This window comes from Carlito syrichta, unplaced genomic scaffold (genome assembly GCF_000164805.1).
Source record: "Carlito syrichta isolate Samal-C Ts95f unplaced genomic scaffold, Tarsius_syrichta-2.0.1 Scaffold169247, whole genome shotgun sequence".
Taxonomy (NCBI): Eukaryota; Metazoa; Chordata; class Mammalia; order Primates; family Tarsiidae; genus Carlito; species Carlito syrichta.
The window spans coordinates 1,305,507-1,321,402 of NW_007113343.1; the positions used below are offsets into that span (position 1 = coordinate 1,305,507).

Here is a 15,896-nt window from a genome sequence, read left to right on the forward strand (position 1 = left end):
GTGTGTGTATGTGTGTAGGTGTGTGTGTGTGTGTGTAGACAGGGTCTCACTATGTTGCCCCGGCTGGTGTCAAATTCCTGGCCCCAAGCAATCCTTCAATATCACCTCTCCCAAAGTGATGGGATTATAGGCATGAGCCACTGTGCCCAGCCAGGGATCTTTTTTGGGGGGGGGGGGGCTTGGAGGATTGTTTATTTATTTAATTTTAAAGATGTGGGGTACAATTCAGGATTAGATACACAAGTTGTCATCATACAGGTAACATTTGGACTGCCCCTTGGTCCCCTAGGGATCTTTCTGTAAAATAGCTGCCCAGTACCCTTCAAATGGGCCAACTTCATAAAAGACAAGAAAAGATGGAGAAACTGTTGCAGATTGAAGGAGACCAAGGAGACATGATGACAAAATGCAGTGTGGGATCCTGGATTGAATCCTGGAACAGAAAAAGGATGTTAGTGGGAAAACTGGTGCAATCTGGATAAAGTCTATGATTTAGTTAATAGTATTGTACCCATGTTCATTTCTCAGTTTTGAGAACAGTAGCAATTACTTCAGATTTAACATTGGGGGCAGCTGGGGGAAGGGTATACAGGGACAGCCTGTGCTATCCTTGCAACTTGTGTGTTCATCTAAAATTATTTCCAACCAGGCTCGGTGGCTCAGCCTATAATCCCATGCCTTTAGGAGGCTGAGGTGAGTGGATTGCCTGAGCCCGCAGGTTCGAGACCCACCTGGGCAACTTGGCGAGACCTCATCTCTACAATAAATCAAAAAATTAGCCGGGCGTGGTAGCGCACGCCTGTAGTTCCAGCTACTTGGAAGGCTGAAGCAGAAGGATCGCCAGAGCCCAGCAGGTCAAGGCTGTGGTGGCTAGGAGCGGCCACTGCACTCCAGTCTGGGCGACAGTGAGACTCCAACTCAAAAAACATATATATTATTTCTAAATTAAAAGTTTTTTAAAGGATAGCAAAAACAGAGTGGGGATGGATGAAGCTGTGGTTAGGGAACAGTAGAGAGAGGGGAAAGATGCCCAGAGCCTGGGCCTTGTCTGAGTGGTACCCCTCTTGTTTCCTTCATCCCTCCATCCCAATTCTTCTCCTCTTCTCAGCTGCATGATGCATTTTGAAAACCATTTGCTGAGCCTGTGGGTTCGAGACCCGCCTGGGCAACTTGGCAAGACCTCATCTCTACAATAAATCAAAATGAGCCGGGCGTGGTGGCACGTGCCTGTAGTTCCAGCTACTGGAAGGTTGAGGCAGAAAGATCGCCGGAGCCCAGCAGGTTGAGGCTGTGGTGGCCGGGAGCAGCCACTGTACTCCAGTCTGGGCGACAGAGTGAGACTCCAACTCAACAAAAAAAAAGAAAACCATTTGCTCAACACTTCATTATTATATTTGATTTTTGCAATAACCATGTGAAATGGATTACTGTTCCCTTTACAGAGAAGTTAAGTAAATCGCCCAGGTCACAGGGGTGGGAAATGAGTGGAGATTCAGACCCTAACTGGCTCCCAAGCCTGGGTGTGCCCATGCTTTGGAAAGACTCATCCCTCCTGTGAGCATTGTTATACTGCTAGTCCTGTTGCTTCTGTCTCCCTTCCTTGGACCATGCAGGGAATCCTTCTGCAGAAAACTCATCCTGTGTCCTGAGGTCCCAGCCTCCTTTCTGACTTCTGCACTCCGGGATTCACCCACCAATGTACTCTTTTGACCTTTGCAGCCATCGGCCTTTTCCAGCCGTAGCTTGGGCTCCACTCAAGAGTGCAGCAGCAGTCAAGAAGGTGGAAATCAGAACAAAGTCAAGTCTATGGCAAATCAGTTGCTGGCCAAGTTTGAGGAGAGCACTCGGAACCCCTCACTCCTGAAGCAGGTGAGTCACGTAGGATACTTACTGGGCCTGCCTTCCTAGTGATCAGAACCTGCAAGGAGTCAGCAATAATGTTCAGACTGCTGACAAACTTCAGCTCTGCCAGCGAGACCTGGCTTCCTCTAGATTGAGAGTCAATAGACTTTCCTATAAAAGGTCAGATAGAAAATTTTTCACAATTTTTGGAGGCCATACTGCCTCTGTTCTACTTAAACAGCTCTGCCATTGTAGCATGAAAGCACACTAGTGTGACTGTGTTCCAATAAAACTTTGTTGACAAAAACAGGCAGCAGGCCAGAGATGGCCCAGGGACCATAGTTTGCGGATGCCTGTTCTGCATTAAAGAAATCCATTTCCTAATTAGTTTTTGCTTCCCAACGATGACTTGGTTTGCACCCATTTTTAAGACAGCTTGGGGGAGCTTTTGAGATGCAGTCTGTCTGAGAGAGTACTAAGTCCATGGGGAACAGACCCATTCATCCTGGAAGCACAGACTCAGAGGACACAGTATTGGGAGCCAACCTCCCAAGCATTCCTCAGTGCTCCTCTCTCTCCCAGTACCCCCAGTCAGCTTGGCAGGGCTGTTTTGTCTGATAGGGGCTCATCTGAGGCCAAAGAAGGTTGAACGCTGTAGGTCAGGCTGCCACCTTCTGATTCTGGCGTGGAGGTGTGTGGCCTCATAATTCAGTTTGGTTCCCTAAATTTCCTTTGAGATGCTGTTGTCACCTTATAAAAGCTTGGAGAAAGGGTTTTCCTACGGTGAACACCTGCCACATGACAGAATTAGGCTTGTGTGAGGAGGACAAACTCTTGGTTAATTCACTATAGAGGCAATCATAGATGTCTTCTTGGTCTTGATATGTGGACCATCTTTCTCCCAGACCTTCCTTGAAAGTGAAGTGATTTTATCATAAGGGGTCATTTTCCGGCGACACGTCATTCTCTAAAAGTTTTCTCAGCTGGGCCTTCTGGAGGCTTGGCTGCTCGGTCCCCAGGTGTTACAGAGGGCTCTATTCCATCAGAAGCCCTGGCATATCTCAAGTGGGCAGGAAACTTTTCTGTCTCCAGTAGGCCTCCCGGGCCAGCCACCCTGGCCTGGCATGGGCCCTGGAAGTGCCTGCCCAAGGCCTTGTGTCTGAGCCAGAAGCAAGGCCGCCCTGGGATTCACACGTTGTTCCATGAGGAGGGGACTCCAGGACTCGCTGTTCACAGGGCTCAAGTTTCCCAGCTGGGTCTGGCTTGTGGGAGCTCAGCCCAGCGCTCTCTCTGTACTTGCCTGCTGTGTCTCCTTGCTCCTCTTCTCCCTCCGTGCATCTCATTCTGACTCTCTCTTCCTTCATGTCTTCTGCGGCTGCTTCTTTGAACTCGCCTTTCTCCTCCCAGGAGCGCCGTGTCTCAGGGATAGGTAAGCCCATTCTGTGCTCTCCCTCTGACCCTCCTGTTCACTCTCGCTGCCCCAAGCCGGAGGAGCCCACACCCAGCCCATCACCTCCTCTGAAAAGGCAGGTAGGGCTCCTTCCAGTGGATGCTGTTTTGGACATTTTGATCCAGAGGGGTAGGGGCAGGGGCTCTCTCTACACCGAAGTAGGGCTCACTGTAGACTCTCTGGGCAAGCGGACACACCCTGAGGTCACCAGCCTCATAGGTAAGAATAGAATAGCCAGTATGCAGCATTGTGAAATATGTTCCATTGATTCCTCAGCTGGTCAGAGCCATCAAGTGACCAACCACCATGGTCTTGATGGTGCTGCTTGGGGAAAAACAAACTGTACCACATGGTTATTTCATGTGATGCCCTGTGACACACAGCTTTATTTGTAGACCATTTGAATAGGCTGATGGCCAAATCAATGACAAAGTGATGCTGGAATGGGCTCAGGTGGCCCCTTGGCTGTACCCATTGGAAGCGTAAGGTTGGATATGGCAAAGTGCTTCCTGGTGCCACAGTAGCCAAGGGCCTTCATGGTGGGCAGAGGGGCAGCTGGCAGCTACGGCCTATGGCTTATTCCAGTTAGCATCTCTGGATTTGGAATTTGAACAGACTCACCAGTACTGGCCACAGATTTCAAAGACATCTGGTCAGCATTAGAAATTGTGTGTTGCTTCTGGGTGGTGGAGGTTGTGTAAGGTAGGTATAAATAAAATGTAGCAATTTGGGGCCTGTGTATCCCCCAGGGAGTTTTTTTTAAAACTATCAACCTCTTGTGCACAGTCCAGAACAATCAAATCAGAATCTCTCAGGGTTGGGCCCAGACTTGGGTCTTTTTCTTTTTTTTTTTTTTTTTTTGAGTTGGGGTCTCACTCTGTCACCCAGACTGGAGTGCAATGGCTGCTCCCAGGCACAGCAGCCTCGACCTGCTGGGCCCGGCGATCCTTCCGTCTCAGCCTTCCAAGTAGCTGGAACTATAGGCGCGCGCTACCATGCCCAGCTAATTTTTTTGATTTATTGTAGAGATGAGGTCTCGCCAAGTTGCCCAGGCAGGTCTCGAACCCATGGGCTCAGGCAGTCCACTCACCTCAGCCTTCCAAAGGTGCGGGATTACAGGCTGAGCCACCGAGCTCGGCTTCTTTTTCTTTTTACCCTAGATGATGTCAGTGTGCAGCTAGGATTGAGAACCAGGGTTGCACAGATTTTGATTCAGGGTTTCTTGAGGGGAGGATCAGGCTACGTGTTGTTAATGAGGGTGCTATGTGATTTTGATGCGAGTGGAAGAAAGGCAATACCTGTGGTTAGTTTGGACTCTTAGAATGGCATCTGCTGTGCCCAGCAGCTCCAGTCCTCACAGAGGATTTCTTACAGCAGGGGTACATGAAAAGGCTGCAGTGGGCCGCAGGGGAGTCGGGGGGGGGGGAGAAGCTTAACGGTCCCTCTTTCCCAGTTCCCCTCTGTGGCTGTGCCGGTGCATGTACTCAGAGAGCTCAAGCAAGTGTCTGCTGGCGGCGAGTGCCCAAGCAGGCCGTGGAGAGTCAGAGCCAAGTCTGACCTGCAGCTGGGTGGACCAGAGAATTTCGCTACCCTGCCTCCCACCCGCCAGGGGGCACAGGCCCTTTCTGGGGTGCTGCAGCGGCTGCAGCAAGTGGAGGAAAAGATTCTCCAGGTGAAAGACTCGCTTTTGGCCCTGTCTCTGTCCGTGTCTGGGTGACTGCCTGTCTTTCCCCTCCCTGCGCCTGCCCTCGTGGTTTCCTCTTCCTCCTGCCTACCCTCTGTCTCCTGTCCTGCTGTGTGTGGTTGCCAGACACACCCTGATCACCTCCTTTGCCCTCCTCTTGGGGAGAGCCATCACAGTCTCTGTCACTGCCTCTCTCTTCTTTCTCCTTTCTCACCTTGACTGCAGAAGAGGGCCCAGAACTTGGCCAACAGGGAATTTCACAAAAAGAACATTAAGGAGAAGGCGGCTCACCTCGCTTCTATGTTTGGACAAGGGGATTTCCCTCAGGTAAACACGGGGCTTTCGGAGCCTCAGGAACCTGGATGTTAGACATCCAGCCAGGTGACCAGGAGTTGGTCTCCAGAGCTTAAGGTATCCCTTCCTGCTCCTTTTATAGCGTAGAGAGCTGTTCATGTTTCAAGACACTAAAGAATTCAAGTGTCTTTAAGTTGACATCTAAAAAAGACCCAAATGAGAAGGATCAAAATAAGCAGATCCATCACGGCAGAGGAAAAACCAGGGCAGGAAAGTAAGCTCAGGTCAAGGGAAATGTTTCGAAAACAAGAGACACATACTGGTAGACCCTAGATTGTTTCTAAGCAAGTTCTGAGCTTCCTGAAGGTCAAGACAAAGAGGGAACACTGGTCAGATGCAAGAACCACTTTCACCTTAAGGATGTCTTTTTTTTTTTTTGAGTTGTAGTCTCACTCCATCGCTCAGACTGGAGTGCAGTGGCACGCTCATGGCCACCCCAGCATCGACCTGCTGGGCTCAGGCAATCCTTTCACCTCAGCCTTCCAAGTAGCCGGAACTACAGGCATGTGCCATCACACCCAGCTAATTTTTGATTTATTGTAGAGACGAAGTCTTGCCAAGTTGCCTGCACTGGTCTCAAACGCACGGACTCAGGCAATCCATTCGTCTCAGGCTCCCAAAGTGCTACAGGCTGAGCCACCGAGCCCAGCCAAGGATGACTTTAAGGTGAAAGCCAACCAATTGCCTGTGATGTTTTGGGGCACAATGGGGTAAATCTCCCTGTGGCCCTGATCAGGGAAACACTTAATGATGAGGTCAACTGCATGCTGCAACCTAGGCTCTGTTTCCCCAAGAATCGGTGTCATGTCTAGGTGACTGCCCTTGCCTTCAAATCAAAAGGAAAGCCCCCTCTAAGCCAGTTACACATTTGGAAAACCTGCTAAAAAAGAAAATGTGTGCTCATAGGGAGATGAAAGAGTTGATCATGAGATCCCACAGGCAAGTGGGTCTGTAAAGTCCTCCTTGCCTGCAGTAAGTCTGTCTCTAGAACTTAACTTTCTGCTGTTTTCCCTCAGTCTCCTCCAGTCCTGTGTCTTCTGCTACTTGGCATAGTCATTGAAGTCTGTGTGGGAGGATGCTTTACACGAGTGTATTGCGGGGTTCTGTGGCTGCCCGGAGGCCAGCACAGCTGTGGGTGATGGCTGCAGGGGCCCCTGCTGTGGCCACCTGCCTCACAGCAGCCCAGGCTTCTTCTCTCCTAAGCTTGCAGCTGCCACTGCATACCGAGCTCCAGGGTGAGGGCTTCGGCAATTAGCGCTGATGCCTGGAGCAGATGTAGGCAGGAACAGATTGGATCTGTGGGAGCTATTTTGGTGTAACTAGGGAGCTGGAATCGTGGCAGAATGCAGTATAACCAGGAGCCAGATAATCCTACTTGGCTCCAAACACAGGGGTTCCTGCATTGTCCTGAGAAGCGGGCCTCTGTGCCTTCCCCCACCCCCAGGGCACATGGGCATGGGACAGCATCAACACAGGCATCACTGTATATGTCTCTGGGATAATCATAGTCTCCTCTATTTCCGTTCTTTGCAGAATAAACTACTCTCTAAAGGCCTGTCTCATACTCATCCTGAATCTCCTCCCTCTTGTCTTCCGTCTCCTCCTGATCCAACTGCTACTTCCTCTCCGTCACCTGTTGACTCTGCTTCTCCTGCCAGAAAGGTAGATGTCCTGGATCATTTTCTGCCCCCTCACCCCTGTATGTTCCCAGATGCTCTCACACTCTGTTTCACCTGTGCAAATGTCTCAAGCCTGACTTGGCTAGGATGAGAATTCGGAAGACTATTTCACAACTGCGCTTGAACCCATTTTGCTTTTGTGTTGGAGCACACAACACAGCAGAACAGGTGGCAGATGGAAGCTTGCCAAATGGCTCTCATTCATTCAGCAAGTATTCATTGGGTCCCCACCACATGCCACCCACTGGACCAGATGCTGAGAAAACAAAAGAGAGAGCAACTCAGTGCCCTTAGTGCAGTTTAGATGGGAAGCAGTTCACTCGCATAGAAATAAGTGACGTGCCGGGCTCGGTGGCTCAGCCTGTAATCCCGCGCCTTTGGTCGGCTGAGGTGAGTGGATTGCCTGAGCCCGCAGATTCGAGACCCGCCTGGGCAGGCGAGACCTCATTTCTACAATAAATTAAAAAAAAAATTAGCCGGGCGTGGTAGCGCGCACCTGTAGTTCCAGCTACATGGAAGGCTGAGGCGGAAGGATTGCCGGAGCCCAGCAGGTCGAGGCTGCAGTGGCCAGGAGCGGCCACTGCACTCCAGTCTGGGTGACAGAGTGAGACTCCAACGCAAAAACAAACAAACAAAAAAGAAATAAGTGACTTTTGACAATAAAAAAAGTACCGGTATTTGGTTGGTTTTGACCAAATAAAATGACAGTTCCTATGTAGTAAGCCTAGCACAGTACTGCTCATTAATTCTGTTAGAGGAATAAGGGGCAAGACTGTAGGAACAGAGGGGAGAAGGCTGAGAAGGACTTACAGAGAAGGTAGTGTGGGAGCTGAGTGTCTAAGGTCAGGTGGATTTTGCTAGAGAGAAATGGAGGGCAAGGGCATTTTAAAGAGGGACTGGCATGAGCAAAGGCAGACAGATGGGACCTGCATGACATGGAAAGACAGGATGTCTGGTGTGACTTGGATTTGGGGATAAAAGAATGAATGGGGACATGGAGGGTGAAAGGGAGCTCGCTCTTTGCGTGTTAAGGAATTTTGTGGTGTCCTCTGGATTATAGGAAGCCACTGCAGGATCCACTCTGTGTTCTAGAAGGATGACTCCGGTAGTAGTTGCAGGGGTTGGTTTCGAGGACAGGAGGAGGCAGGGAGCTCTCTTTGGTTCAGCAGATAATGAAATGCACCCATAAGCAATGATTACATTTGGGTTCCAGGGCACTTCTGTTTTTTCTTGTTCTCCTGTCACCTCATATACTGAGAACAATAGCAGGCTGGGGTCCGCCTTCTGGGAAGCTTGGTCTCTGGAATGCTTGAGTCTAAAAAATGGACGTGACCCCACTTTGTTAGGTTGCTCATGGAATAGGTTTGGAGCCTCTTCCCCACCCGGACCGTGCCTATGTGAACACATCCAGTGTGTGGGGCTCCCACCAAGTTGTGACACACCGTGCTGAATGGCCCCCTGCCAGAGGGGTGCTGGTTTGTTTCTGTGCTGTTAAGTTGATGCATAAACCAGTCCCATGCTATTGCATTAGTGAGCAATTAAAAGCTGCCTCTTTGTGTGCAAATTGGGTGGGGGGTTCCACTCCTATTGGTCTTTGCCTCTGTGGGGAGAAGGGTGTAGGTAGGGCCCCCAAGAAAGAGTAAGGAATCTTACTAGCCCCACCCCCTCCGAGACCTTCCTGGTATGAAAAAGAAGCATCCTGGAAGGGCAACGAAAGGTGACATGGAGAAACATAGCTGGTGACAGGTCAAACAGCTGGGCCATAGCTGACCTGGGACAGTATGCTAGAGATCTTGGTCAAGATCCTGATCCTGTCCCAGGTCAGCCGTGGACCAACTATTTGACCTTAAGTCTCCTGGCCTGTTTGGACCTCTCCCCATTAAGAGAATGGTTCCTGGCTTACATTACAGTGAGCCACAGAGATGGAGACAGGCATTTTTCTCATCACCATCAGCGAGGATTCAAAGTGGTTGTTTTGCCCAATTAGGGAGAGGGGTCTTACCTGGGGGTACTTCCTACTGTAAGAAAAGATGGCAGGATGACTTGAGGAGCAAGGGCGCCCAGGAGCACACCAGATAGTGGCTCGCACTCTTGGCTAGGCCAGCCCCGCCCCAGCTTCCTGGGCCTCTCAGGGTGGAGCCAGGCAAGGCTTCTTATATCCCTGCATTTCTTCCATTCTCTCAGAGTGGCTGCCCTCTCAGAATTGAGGGCTTAGCTGAGGTAAGAAATGCCATCTCATTTCCCAGTCTCTTGACGTGGTTTCCATGGGGCATGAGCTCCTTCTAAGGGATGGCAGGAGACACCTGCTAGGAACATGCAGAGCTGCTGTGTCTGACAAACTCTTCTTGCCAGTAACCATGTTCCCACCAAGGCCCCTGCCTCCTTCTCCATTGGGCTCCTCAGGCAGTGTCACTCATGGAGCCAGTGAGTGAACATTCAGTTGTTCATTCAGCAACTATTTATTGGCTGACAACTCAGTGTGAGTTATCTCAGGATAAGCACCAAGGAATAATAGTTAAATTCCTGCCCTAATGAGGCTCATGTTCTAGTAGGATGAAGTAAACAATCAACAATAATAAAATCCAGGTGCGGTGACTTACACCTGTAATTCTAGCACTTTGGAAGGCCCAGGCGAGAGAATTGCTTGGGCCCAGAAGTTCAAGAGCAACCTGGGCAATATAGTGAGACCTCATCTCTACAAAAAAAAAAAAAGGTGGGCATAGTGGTGTGTGCCCAGACTCCTAGCTACTTGGGAGACTGAGGTGAGAGGATTGCCTCAACCCAGGAGATTGAGGCTGTGGTGAGCCATGATTGTGCCACTGCACTCCAGGCTGGGTGACAGAGTGAGCCAAAAAAAAAAATATGTGACATATAAGTAAATGATATAATGTGCTAGAGGACAAGGCAATATTTCCTATGAAAAAATTAGAATGGTGGCAGGGACCCGGAGTGCTGAGGAAGGGTAGAAATTTGCAATGAAGCTGAGGGGCGGGTGGGTCTTCAAGTGAAAGTGGGAATTGAGGAAAAGCAGAACCACAGATAAAAAAGAAGAGGCTCAGGGAAGAGACTAGAGCCCAAGGCCCTGACTCCTACCAGGGTGCTCTCCTCTGTACCACAGAGACCAAGCGTGAACAGAAGCCTTATCAGAGGGACTAGCCCAGAGGCTGTGTCGCATAAAGCCCCACCTCCAGGAACAGGAAGGTCTTCGAATAGGATCAGCTTTGGGATGACCAACCCCAGGTCCTCCGGCCCCCGCCTCTGCAGCTTTGTCCCTTGGTTCTCCCAGGTTGTAGTAGAACAATTGCCCCCTTGTTGGGTTTGTTTGGTTTTTTTTTCATCCTATCTCCCAAGCCAGCCTTGGCCATCCAGTGATGGTGTAATTGGGCTGTTTTAACAGCTTCCAATGTATTAATGACAGACTGGTATACCTTTCACAGCGTGGCTAGGCATGACTGGGGAGCTCTTAGAGCGGCCACCCCAGGGCACTTGGGCAAACACTTCATATCTCTATGCCTTTGTTTCTCTAAGTACCTGCACTCACAGGCCCCTGCGGGTGGCACTGTGAGTCTGTTGTAGGCTGTTAGGAGTGAGAGTTTATTTTCAAGCAATCCTGGAAAGGATACTGCCAGGCCCCCACCCCAATTTTCCTCCCTCCCCAAACCCCACCCCACTGTCGATTCAACACTGGGCTTTGTGCATACAGAATCTGGCAGCTGCCTCTGAGGAGAGAACTGGCTTCACCTTGAAGTAGATAATGACCTGGTATAAACAGCTTGATTCCTGGTGGAGCTCAGGGAGTCTCTCCCCTAGAGAGAATCTGGGGCCTTAATACTTTTTCCAAACAGATTATGGGCTGTTCTGTTTGCCCAGTGACCCAAGTTTGCCATAATTCAGGGGAGTTAGAGGAAGAAAAATGCTCTTGGAAACTGATGCTTAATCCTTGGCAACTTCCTGGCAGGCAGTATGTCTCTGTTCCTGCCCTAGAGCCCTGCACGCCAATTCTGAGGATCCAGGAATAATCACCTCCTCATGGGAATAGACTTGCCAAACGCATGAGAAGCATGTCACTCAGGGTTGCAGACTTGAATCACCAACTCCAAGACATGGAGACTGCCTCCCAACTCTGCTTGCCTTTCGCCATCTCAGATTGATATTCTGCTTTAAAATTCAGGGCGATGCTGTTGGTTTTTTGACCTGAATGGTCACAGGGCATCTTGAGGCACTCTCATTTAGGGCTCAAATCTTTGACAGAGTCTGTCTTTCAAGGCTATGGCATATGGGATCCATGTCCAGTCTCATGTTCACCATTTTTCTCATCCATTCATTCCATCAAACCAGCCCTCCTCTGTGTTCCCGACTTCCTATCAACCATCAGTTAATTTCATTCCTCAGGAAGGGAGGCACTGTGGATTTGGCCTCTGGTGTGGCTGCTGGCCATTTGCCACTGCTGGTGAGCTCCCACAAGAATGAGGTGGCGCTGAGCATTTACATAGCTGAGCAAGAAAGACCCTTCACTGGGCTGGGAACTGCCCCATAGTCCTCGGGGCCAGAAGAGCACTGAGCATTGCAAAAGGAGCTGTCTCTACCCTTGGGGATGTTTGTTTTAAAACTGGATTTTCAGGGTTTACTCTAGAGATTTGCATATTGGAGGGAAACAAGGAAACGCTGGGCAGGTTTTGGCCCGGCAATCTGTCTTTGTTTCATCTGGAGAGAGGATCAGTCTCAAGGGAAGATCTGGAGGTTCCTCCAGCCTTGTTGTCCCTCTCTCCATCCCAGGGACAGAACTAGGCAGCCTTTTGGAGGTCTCCTGTGTGCATCCCAGCCCAGGGAAGTTTAATGTGTGTGTCAGGGAAGCAGAGAAAGGATGTACGAGCTTGGAATCTGCCTTGAGTTCAGAGCACCACTTACTCATTGGGTGGCTCGGACAAGTAGGTAGACCTCTCCAGGTCTTAGTTTCTAGACTTATAAAATGGAGATGACAACAGCTACTCCTGAGGGTCACTGAAACACTGCAAAGAACTAACATAGGCAAAATGCCTCAAGTATCCAGGAAATCTTCTCTTTCCTCCATGGAAGAGAATTCTAGAAAAAAGCTCATTTACCTAAAATGCATGTCAATTCCTCTCTTTCTCAAGGAAAAGAAGTCACCTTCAGGTTTCCATTTCCATCCCAACCACTTAAGAACAGTACAACCTCGGGTAAGTTAGAGCCTCCCTGAACTCAGCTGCCACACCTGCAGAGGGGGGATCATAAGACCCCCTTTTGTGAAGGCTCAATGCATATGCTCGGCGGCACAGTGCCTGGCACCAGGGGACCAAGGTGGGCAGACATGGGCTCCCACTGGGAGGTCACAGTATCAGGGCCTTGTCCCTGTCTCAGCTCCGAGCGAGTGTGTCGTTTCCAGACCCCCTTGAATAAAGTGGTTTTAGACCACCCCCACCCCACCCCCACTCCAGCCCCCTTCCCTTGCCCTGGGCGTACAGTCTGGTCCAACAAGCTGTCCTCTGATATTCTCGCCTCTAGGGACTCCTCAGAGGGATGTCCTTGCCCAAGTGGGCCCAGGAGACCTATCAAAACACCCCTTTCCCGTGAGCCTTCAGCTCTGAGGTCCTGGATGTCTTACTCTCACCTCTACCTGACCCATGGGCTTGCCTGATGCTCATAGCAGGCTGTATGGCCACAGGTGGCCCAACTCTGCTGAGAAGTGCAACCTGGATGCCTGCTATTTTTGGCTCCGTTCCAGGCCCAAGGAGGGCAGTTTCCATTGTGTGGATGCCAGTAGGCCCATAAGCCTGCTTCCTCCTTCGTTCAGAGTGTCTGCCCTATGCCAGGAACCCAGAGATGAGTAGGACAGGTCCCTGCCATCAGGGAGTGCAGACTAGAGGGGAGACGGACCAGCTCCATGCAGCATGAGAAATGCTCAGACATCCAGGCAGGGAAAGTCATATTCTGAGCTGAGGTAACAGGATTGCCTAAGGAAAGCCTCTCTGTGGAGGTCTGGCCATCTCCTGCAGCCTGACATTGGTACTTGTAACTGCAATTGCATCACCACATTTGGACTTAGGTTGGCCCAGGGGAGAAGAGGCAGCATGCTCGCCAAGCATGGGCCACTCATTCTCTCACACAGAGGAAAGTGAAAGGGATTCAGGATCAGAGAGAAGTTCTGGAATGTGGAAATGGCTGCATGAATGGGCCTCCTTTGGACTCATTAACTACTTGTCAAGTACCTCCTGGGTGCCCTGTGCCATTCGAAGCATGCCTAGACTCTTTTATGACTCTTTCTGCAGCCCTGCGAGGTGGATGGTGGTCTCACCAATTCACAGTTGAGGAAGCCAAAGCCCACGAAAGGGAAAAAGTATATGCAATGTGAGATGAAGTCCCTCCAGAAATGTCCCAATTAATTAGCTGAAAAATAATTAGAATTCAAAAGGGGGGGAAAGGTAGTGAAAAATACTCAAATTCTTAACAATTACAGGAATATTGAAAGCTATATAAAGGGTTACAAAAGCAGTCCCATGGGACTTTAAAGTTACGAATTCTTAAACTAGTGACTTGGACATTATCCTATTTGACCAACTTCACATTTGGATAAATTGTTCCCAGCCAAATTGTAAGCACTCCTCTTGGTCAGCCCTCCCTAGGAGCATTGCGGCTTGCCATTCAATGCATACATTTTCTTGGTGGAAATCCCTGGCTCTTATTCTGATGTCAACACCAGGGTGAGGTCTCCGGGAGGTTCCCCAAGAGTTGAGTATTTCTTTATTTCTCAGAATCCTGAGAACCTGGTAACTCCCCAGCTGACTAGAGCAGTGGTATGGCCCAAGTGTGGTCGACAAGCAGGTGCTGGTCTGTGATCGCATGAGTACAGCAAGTGGAAGTAAGCACTGGAAACTCACAGGACAATCTGCCGTTGCCACACGTCTAAGTGTGTGATCGTATTTCTAGCAATTTATCTTTATTGCATCCGGAAGTATCAGGCCACAATGGATTTGAGATTTAAAAAGAAAAAAAACAAAACCTGGTCATTGGCCACAGATAGAGTAGTGCTGAACTGGCAGAAGATCCCTGGGTATATCTTTCCTCTCACGGAACCACTGAGGCTGTCCTCAGTCAGGAAACAGAAGATAACCCTTGATCCCTAGACAACACCGGCCTCACATTGGCCTTGGGGAGGGCTTCAAGGCCCCCCTCATCCCTTGAGACAAGTTCCCCATCACCTGGTTTCCTCATGACCTCTCAAGAAAGACCTAGTCTTTCTCTTGGTGATTCTGAGATGGTTTTCATCAGTTTGGGAAGCGCAGGTAGGAGACCCAATGCTGATTTCCTCAAAGGTGCTTTCATTTAACTTTTTTTTTTTCAAGTTACTCTCTTGAGTTGAATGTATGGATGCCACTGGGGGAAAGTAGCCTTTTGGCCCTAATGAAAGGCAGAACCCGGTGTGGTCTTCATCCTGGATCCCCTGGCCTGGGGACCTAGACAGTAGTGCTCCTGTGCCGTGGAACCACTGGGCAGGCCTTTGACTGTCCCAACATGTTTTGGCAACACCTCCCAGCCACCTCGCAGCCCTCTGATGTTTCAGTAATTGTTCCCCAAGTCAGGATTGCTGGAGCACTCCATGGTACAAAGTGCTTATTAGTTAAGTGGTTAATAAGATCTTATTAGGGACTTGTATTCAAAGCCCCAGAAAGCAGAGTCTCAGTCTATGCTAACTCAGGGGAGACAATAATTGTGCGTGGGCATCTTGGCATCACCATGGTACCTTTCTGGGAGAGTACTGGGGAGTCAGTTCACACACTGGGCCAGGGGAGACAGCCACACAAGGGGTTGGGCGGGCAACACAGAGTGTAAACCTGACCTCCCTGCTTTCCCTCCCCCTTAATTCTGTTATAAACCCGGAAGGACTTTGTATTCTACAGCCTCTATCTGAGGGGCCAAGTTAGGGGGCCCAGCTGGGGATGGAACATCAGACCAACAATGGCTTATTGTCCTGAGCCAACACACCTTAACCTTTCCTGGAAATGGGAGCTAAGTTTCTTGGCATTTGTAGCCTGCTGAAAATGGCAGAGCATGTGCCTGGAAGCAGAGCCCTCATCTCACCCAGGCTGGACCAGTGTGGGGGCAGGGGTAGAAGGGGATGCCTGTCCTGGCAACTGCTGCTCCCCAAAATAACAAATCTTGGCCAGGTTTGGTGGCTCATACCTGTAATCCCAATACTCTGGGAGGCTGAGGTGGGAGAATTTTTTAAGCCCAGGAGTTTGAGACCAGCCTGGACAATATAACAAGACCCCATCTCTACCCCCTCAAAAAAAAAAAAAAAATTCACCAGGCATGGTGGTACATGCCTGTAGTCCCAGCTACTCGGGAGGCTGAGGTAGAAGGATCACCTGAGCCCAGGAGATTGAGGCTGTGGTGAGCTGGGATCAGGCCACTGCATTCTAACCTGGGCAACAGAGTGAGACCGACTCAAAAAAATCAACAAATAGAAGTGTCAGGTCTTGTAAATTTTGATGAAATCCTGTCTGTCTAAGCCTGAGGGATCAGCCACCCCCAGCAGGCCTGCAGCCACTTCCTCCTACACCCTGAGAGCCACATATGTGGGCTAGAATGACCATCCAGAGGGGTCTTTAGTGTTGGGCTTCCTTCATGAGAAAGAGAGCGAAAGTCTTCCAGGCCTTGCTCCTGCCAACCTGCTTGGCACCGCTTTCCCTGCTCAGCCCTACTTAGTGTCTGTGCCTTTGCTGGAAGGTGACCAGTTAGCCTAGGTCCCGAGGATGGGCATGGCTATTAGAAGCTGGGGAGCTGTGGCAAGACTGCTGTCATTTGCTTTACAATTTCCTGAACTTCCTGCTTTGTAGTTGAGACTTTCTGCAATGGGATTAGATGTAGC

At 50.0% G+C, this 15,896-nt stretch overlaps 1 protein-coding gene across 13 annotated transcripts in view; it reads left to right on the plus strand.

Annotated features, from left to right (window-relative positions):
• The window catches only part of MICAL2 (microtubule associated monooxygenase, calponin and LIM domain containing 2), a 152,527-nt gene that overhangs the window by 121,276 nt on the left and 15,355 nt on the right, over positions 1-15,896 (plus strand). For 7 of the 13 annotated variants that reach the window (XR_002481526.1, XM_021709223.1, XM_021709216.1 and 4 more), the window contains exons 16-21: positions 1,720-1,869; positions 3,250-3,372; positions 4,746-4,964; positions 5,202-5,303; positions 6,864-6,992; positions 12,145-12,207. Coding sequence is in view for 11 of the 13 variants with exons in the window: in XM_021709223.1 (XP_021564898.1) it covers positions 1,720-1,869; positions 3,250-3,372; positions 4,746-4,964; positions 5,202-5,303; positions 6,864-6,992; positions 12,145-12,207 (786 nt within the window). In the remaining 2 variants the exon portion in view is untranslated. The remainder of the gene's footprint in view (positions 1-1,719; positions 1,870-3,249; positions 3,373-4,745; positions 4,965-5,201; positions 5,304-6,863; positions 6,993-12,144; positions 12,208-15,896) is intronic. The other 6 variants (XR_002481527.1, XM_021709224.1, XM_021709219.1 and 3 more) reach the window with 2 other exon arrangements.